The sequence below is a fragment of the Lactuca saligna genome, chromosome 4 (genome assembly GCF_052625555.1).
Source record: "Lactuca saligna cultivar CGN05327 chromosome 4, ASM5262555v1, whole genome shotgun sequence".
Lineage (NCBI taxonomy): Eukaryota > Viridiplantae > Streptophyta > Magnoliopsida > Asterales > Asteraceae > Lactuca > Lactuca saligna.
Window position 1 is genome coordinate 83389066 of NC_136420.1, and position 7493 is coordinate 83396558.

At 37.4% G+C, this 7493-nt stretch overlaps 1 protein-coding gene across 1 annotated transcript; it reads right to left on the minus strand.

The window, feature by feature from the left end:
- Positions 1 to 2407: 2407 nt before the first annotated feature.
- LOC145042259 (glyceraldehyde-3-phosphate dehydrogenase A, chloroplastic) lies at positions 2408 to 4418 on the minus strand. Its single transcript, XM_078990655.1, has 5 exons — positions 4264 to 4418; positions 4049 to 4165; positions 3489 to 3790; positions 3166 to 3410; positions 2408 to 3080 (listed from the first exon to the last, which is right to left on the minus strand). Exons 1-5 carry the CDS (start codon positions 4303 to 4305, stop codon positions 2578 to 2580), a joined length of 1209 nt encoding a protein of 402 aa, XP_078846781.1. The 5' UTR covers positions 4306 to 4418; the 3' UTR covers positions 2408 to 2577.
- Positions 4419 to 7493: the final 3075 nt, after the last annotated feature.

Genomic DNA, 7493 nt, shown 5'->3' on the forward strand with positions numbered 1-7493 from the left:
TAGTTCATTAGATCTCGTCACTTAGGGTTGTTTTTGGCACTTTTGGTCCATTTTATGAGTAATATTGGAGTTAAGTGGACTCTAACATCTTTTGATTAGTTTGGAATGTTTCTTGGACCCCATAGACTAAGAAAGTTAAGATCTTTTGCCTTCTCTTTTATCCATGCACGTTATCTTGGTCCTATAGGTCATTTTGGTGTATTAAAGTTTAGTTCTTGGAAGATTGTGGAATTATTATGGATATAGTTGGAAACTTTATTCATCTAGACATCTTGTTGATTCAGATATGAAAGTTAGAGACTTAGACTTCATGGATTAAGTTGAGAAAGATACATTTTGGGTCCCTTTGAGACTTAAAGTTTAGATCTTAGGTTGCCTTGGCGTGGCTACTAGGGGATTAGCGATTGTTTTGGCATTTTGTGCCCACGGCGTGGCAAAGGAAGGCGACGACGTGAAGGGTTGCTGATTGGCAATTTTAACTTTGACTTTTACCGTTGACTTTTTGCCTAGTTTGACTTTTGGTCAAACTTGAGTAGAATTGAGCATTTGGCTAATGATTTGTTTTGGTTTGACTTTAGGAAGCTTGGGTTTGATGTTCTGTTGCTGAGGTAGCTGTTGGGCTTCTATTGAATTGTTCAGGTCATAGGTCAAGACATCAATGCCGACCCACTGTATTATGTTTGTAGGATGATAATTGTCTTTGTGAGACTTGTTGATATGCCTGTATGTGCTTGTTATCCTTGTGACTCTTGCTGATATAACTGTATGCTTACATGTATGGATGAAATAGACCCAGTATAGGTTGAAAGATACCGAAGGAGTTAAAATAGACTCAAGGGGTGAAATAGACCCAATACCGGTTGAAAGATATCGAAGGAGTTGAAATAGACACAATATCGATTGAAAGACACCGAAGGAGTTGAAATAGACTCAGGGGGTGAAATAGATCCAGTACCGGTTGAAAGATACTGAAGGAGTTGAAATAGACTCAGGGACTAAAATGGACCCAATTTAGTTTCGAGTTGTTATGTATGTTTGATATGTGGTATGTTGGAGAATTCACTAAGCATCGTGATGACAGTTTATGTTTAAAATATTTCCAGGTTCTACTTGTTTCAAAATGAAGGGTCCGACTTGATCGCACTGCATTCCCTATAAATTTATTCCACATTGATTATTTATGATTTTACTCCGATGTTTTTAGAATACTTTTATTAAGTTCGTATTTTGGGATAATGAATAAATAGTTTTAACTTATTTAAAATGAAATTTTTACTCGGACCTTTTGGGACGTTACAACTTGACATCACCTTTGGATACAAATGTGATGTTTATGTGGATTAGGCTCAATGATTGATCACATACATCATTGTCATGCAACTAGCATTTGGGTTCAAACGAATGTCACCATAGTGACAACATTGAAATTAGTTTAAGTTGAAATAAAGCCTATGATACCATTTGGGGGAAAAAAATCCAACCGTAATGACAAACTACTTATGTGAACTAGTTGCATGTTGAGTTATACCCATAGGGTGATCCAACCGCGTCCTATGCCAGAATGTCTATTTGTTTGCCGGTCGAAAACTACCATGAAAATTCCAAATTTTAATTTGTTTTCTTCGAAAACTTCCATTAAAACCACGTAGTATGGTGTTATAATAGTGTGTAGTATGGGATCTTATAGTGGCTCTTGCAAAAGGATTGATGAAAACCAAACCAATCATGTGGTTTTCCACATTTTACATTATTTTAATTTGATCAATCCAATCAATTAAAGTTTGGGACAAAATTATGGTTAATGTGATGCATACTATGTGTGTATGATGTTATAAATTGGCTTTGATACCACATGTTGCATTATATTTCCATAATCAACAACCACACATCACACAAACACAAACTAGATTATATCGATGTGATGAAATAAGAAACTTACTTGTTAGGTATTTGGTATTTACCGGTTTTGGAGCTTTGGATGACGAAGAAATCATTGTTCTTTGTCCAAACATTGAAATTGTAATGGTATTATTCCCCTTTGGAAATATTGTCTAGGTATTCAAAAGTTTTCACAGATTGATGGATTCTAGAGATGATCATCTTCATGTGTGCATGTCGATCCGTTCAAAACTTGATAAAAGCTAAAACATAGATTTTTTGTACATGTTTTATACATGTATACATGATGCCTTTATAAAATAACATATTATTGAAATATTTAACAATTTAAAAGTTTTATAAATGTTGCAACTGTGTCTTTCTTTATTTTTAACACATACGTCATGGATAACAGTCGGGATTTTCAGGTGATATATATAGCTCCTACTTTCAGCTTGATACTGACCACTTCTTTCTTTCCTTTGGACAAAGACAAACCTCCCATCGAGCTTTAACAAACAAAGATGTCTTCTATGTGAAAGCATTACAGGGAATGCTCTTATTATGCATTAGAATCATTGTTCCAAATACTTCAATCTCTGATTACATTACATTTCATATATATATTTGCAACAAAAATGTAGATAACTTGAAAAGAAATGGTAACAATTAAACGATTGAATGAAAGGATCGAGAGGCTCACTCCCAGTTATTTGCAACAATGTCAGCCAAATCCACCACCCTTTGCGAGTAACCCCATTCGTTATCGTACCATGCAATCACCTTCACCATGTCATCTCCCATAACCATGGTCAACGACGAGTCAACAGTCGACGACACGTCGCTGCATCTAAAGTCAACAGACACCAGAGGCTCGTCGCACACCGCCAGAATACCAGCCAACTCATTGTCAGCAGCCTCCCTGAACGCCGCGTTGACCTCCTCAGCGAAGGTCTTCTTGGAAACCTGAACCACCAAATCCACGACGGAGACATTGGGTGTGGGCACACGGAGAGCAATACCGTTGAGCTTCCCTTTGAGTGACGGCAACACAAGCGCGACGGCCTTTGCTGCTCCGGTGGATGTTGGGACGATGTTCAGTGCTGCAGCTCTTGCACGTCGGAGGTCGCGGTGGCTGGCGTCGAGCAGCCTTTGGTCTCCGGTGTAGGAGTGAGTTGTGGTCATTGTTCCCTTTATGATTCCTGTCAACGTACCATATCTTTGTTTACATTTTACAACCGGAAACTTAATTATACGACGGATGATGATGATCGGAAAGGGAATTACCGAATTTTTGGTCAATGACTTTGACGAAAGGAGCGAGGCAGTTGGTGGTGCAGGAGGCGTTGCTGATGATCGTGTCCGAATGGCTGTAAAGTTCGGCGTTGACTCCGACGACATAAGTAGGAATGTCACCTTTTCCAGGCGCAGTGATTAGAACCTTCTTGGCTCCGGCCTGAAGGTGCTTCCCAGCTCCATCTCTGTCGACAAAAACTCCGGTTCCTTCGATCACCAAATCAATGCCCAATTCCCTGCATTCATACACTCAGTTCCTCAAATAATTACCTGCAACATTAATACGTAGTTAATTTATAGAAAAAAGAACGTACGCCCATGGAAGGTCGGAGGGGTTGCGGCTGGAAACGACTTTGATGATCTTGCCGTCAACGGAAATGGCGTTGTCGCCGGAAGGTTTGACTTCAGCGCCAAAGATGCCGAGAGTGGAATCGTACTTGAGAAGGTGGGATGCTTGTTTGACACCGCCGGTGTCGTTAATGGCGATGACATCCAGAGGTGAATCCTTCCTGCCATGCCAACACCTCAAGAAATTCCTTCCGATACGCCCGAATCCGTTGATTGCTACCTTCAGTTTTGCTTCCGTCACTCCCTTAGGAGTCTTGCTTCCACCCACCTGATCAACACCCATATATAAATGCTTCCTTATTATATATCTTTTTTTTTTTTTTTTTTTTTCGTACGTACGTTATACCCTTAAAGAAATGGCTAAGAGGATATATACACAGATAATGTTATATTCCATGATCTAAAACTTAATTCAGACATGTATATATTGAACAAGTTTCATCCAAAACCACACATATATACTTGATACTACCTAGCATTCGAATTCAAGAATGAAGCTTGAAACAGGTATGATCGAGGGACTTACAAGAGTTGTCTGGAAGGCAACCATTGAGACGAAATCATCGGAACCTTTCCTTCCGAAAGGAAGAGATGCAGATGAGCTGCGAAGACCGGCGAACTCCGAGAAGCCCTTACCATTGACCTGCAAAAGTTTATTATATAAAGAAAAAGAAGGAAAGAAAGAAGCTGGGATATATATGATTTAATGTTAATAAGACGATCGATGGATAAAGTTATAACCTGGAGAGAAGCATTGGCCATGGAGAAGGCTGTAGAAGCCATGGTTGTGTGCAGTAGCTAGAAGGTTAGGGGTTGTATGCTTATAGTGTTAAAATGAAGTGTGGATGAGCTTGGTGATCACAGATAAGCCTATCATCCAATCCAATCCAATCCTATGGCTGTGGATGTATATAATGTTTGTGTGTCTCTCTTTCATCATTGGTTTTCTCTCTCTTCCCAAATATGCTTCTTATAACGACCATGCTTTCTTTTTAACCATTTATCCATTGATTCTAACTCTTTTATCTACATACTACACGTATAGTTTATCTATTAACACAAACAAGTTTTAGGATATGTTTATTAGGTGATTAGTTGAAAAACAAGTTTACAATTGAAACTAGATGTGGAAATGTAAAATGAAATAAAACAAATATTCAATATTATAAAACAAATATGTAATACATTTTATTAAATTAAAATAAATAATAAATAAAAGTTTTTCGGTTATTTATGTTTAATTGCAATTTTTTGCGTCTTATATCACATTCACAATGTTATCATGAATTTCTCATATTCGTAGACCAGACTTTCAAATATATATATATATATATATATATATATATATATATATATATATATATATATATATATATATATATATATATATATATATATATATATATATATATATATATATATATATATAACCCAATATCATTCCACCAATATTTAATTGTCATCGTACAATGAGTGAGATGACAAACGGGCAACAATCTGTACCGTTAAGTCTTTTTGAATGGTAAAACTAATTCTTTTAAAAACTACATCCGAAGATCTAGGGGATATAATTACTATGCATGATTCGTTGTACTCTTTTAAGAAGCTCTACCGCATCCGGTGCGAGGAAACCAAACGTATCAAATGCAAATGGTATGAACACGTATTGATTATCCATGCACAATTTCTCATGTTTGGTGATTTTCTCTGTAGCTGCTTTTAAAGCAGCATGTCCCGTCGTGAAACCTCCAGCCCTCAGGCCCACGATAGGGGATACCCATGTAAGATCCACATATGTGTGTTTCCCTCCGACCCATCCAAAAATCAAAATGTCAGCCAATCTGAGGGTTGACCTTCCTTCTATCGGGTCAGTCAAAAAATTAACAGGTGCTTCTTTCTTAGCGGAAACCCCAGCACGCTTAAATATGTCAAACAAAACATCCCCAATCATATCGTGCCTGTATTTGAACCTCGAGAGTTCTTTACAGTGAACTGCATGCTCTGCAAAAGAGTCCAAACATGTCTTACGACACACAGGACATATCTCGTCAGCTGGGAATATGAGAATCATGAGTCGATATTTGAGAATATTACGATACTCCACAGGAGACATGTGTTGGCCAAGCCCATCTATAGGGATAGCCAGAAGAAAATCTTGAGCATGTGGTGCACGTAAGCACTGGAAAACCGCTTTCTGCCGAGCCGTCATGTCGAGATGCACTTCCATATCTTGGATAATTTTACGAAAAATGGCACCCGCCAGTGTATTCTGGGATTTAGGGGGGGGGGGGGGGGTGTTTTTAGTAGTAAAATTGTTAAGGTCAAAATTTAGAAGCTTGTTGCGAAGGGAAGCCAAGGCAGAGTCATAATCAGAATCCATATTCTTTTAAATATAATTATGCAGGACACTATGAGATTTTAAAGTAATCTTCGAGGTCATTTATCATTTGTTCAAAATAAAAGTTTGTATTGTTATATAATCTAATAGATTGAGTAAATAAGCTTAAACAATACTCACATAAGACAAATATTATAAAAAATACAAAGATTAAAAATATACATGTAAATAAAAAAGTATAAAATAAAATTCTAGAATTTCAACAAATCCGAGGATACGATCTATCTCGAGTATACGATGAATTAGATTAATACCTTAAGTTGGTAAATATAAAAAAAATGTTACAAACAAAAGTAAATTTGGAATTAGCATTTAAAATATGGTAAAAAAAATTATAGTTAATAAAGAGTAAGTTTAAAAAAAATAAAAAAATAAAAAAAAAATCCTAAGACCATTAAAACCCCCTTATGAATAACTTTTAAAAGAATGTTATTAGCATAAAAGTTAAAGTTTTTCAAGTTTCGTTGATATGACTATTTTTCATGTGTTAATACCTAATATTTGAAAATATTTGTTCATTTTTTCCATTCAACCATTTTTAACCTACAAAATGTCACCCTTGCCTACAACATGTAACCACCACCATAATATGCCTCACTTCCACCATCATAAGCAACTGTCACCTCCTTGGCCGATTACCTACCTACGCAACTGTCCTCCATTGTAGGGGTGTCGAACGGGTAAAATTTTCGGGTTTTGGGTAGAACGGGTATTTCCTTAACAAAATAATACCCGATACCCGACCTATATTGTAATTCGGGTTTTCGGGTTTTGGGTATTCGGGTTTGAGGTCGGGTCGGGTAATTATCGGGTATACCACCACCACCACCATATGAAATAAAAACAGACAACATGGACCGGCTAGAGGTGATGGTGGCAGCAATGGCGAATAGGTTTTATGACTAAGATGTTAGCAGCGGAAACTAGAGAGGTCGGAAGACAGTGGTGGTTGGCAGTGTTTGATGGCGAATGGAAGGTGGTTTCAGTGGTGTGTGCAGATTCGAAAATGGCGGTGGTTTTCAGTTTTTCGATGTAGGGAGGATGGTGGCATAGGTAGTGTAATGTCCCAAAAATCATGAATACAAATTACAATTTTAATTCAACCAAAATCTATCAAATATTCATATCAACCATCAAAAATAGTTATCAAGGTACAATCCTAAAATCATAAAAATGCTACACACGCGTGGATACGCTGCGATCAGGTCGGGTCCTTCACCTTCGAACAAGATGTACCTTAAACATAAAATTAAACTGTAAGCACAAAGCATAGAGAGTTTCCCAAATACCACATACCAAACATACATATCATCCTATAACAAATACGAGTCTATTTCGCCCTTGAGTCTCTTCCGACTCACTGAGTCCCTTCTGACTCCTTCGGTATCTTTCAACCGGTAGGGGTCTATTTCACCCTACATCTAATCATACAGTCATATTAGCAAGAGTCACGAAGACAACAAGCACATGCAGGCATACCAGGAAGTGTCACAAAGACCACTACTATTCTACAACATAACCTAGTAGGCCAACATTGGTGCCTTCGACCCACAAGTACAGTGAGGAGTCACCT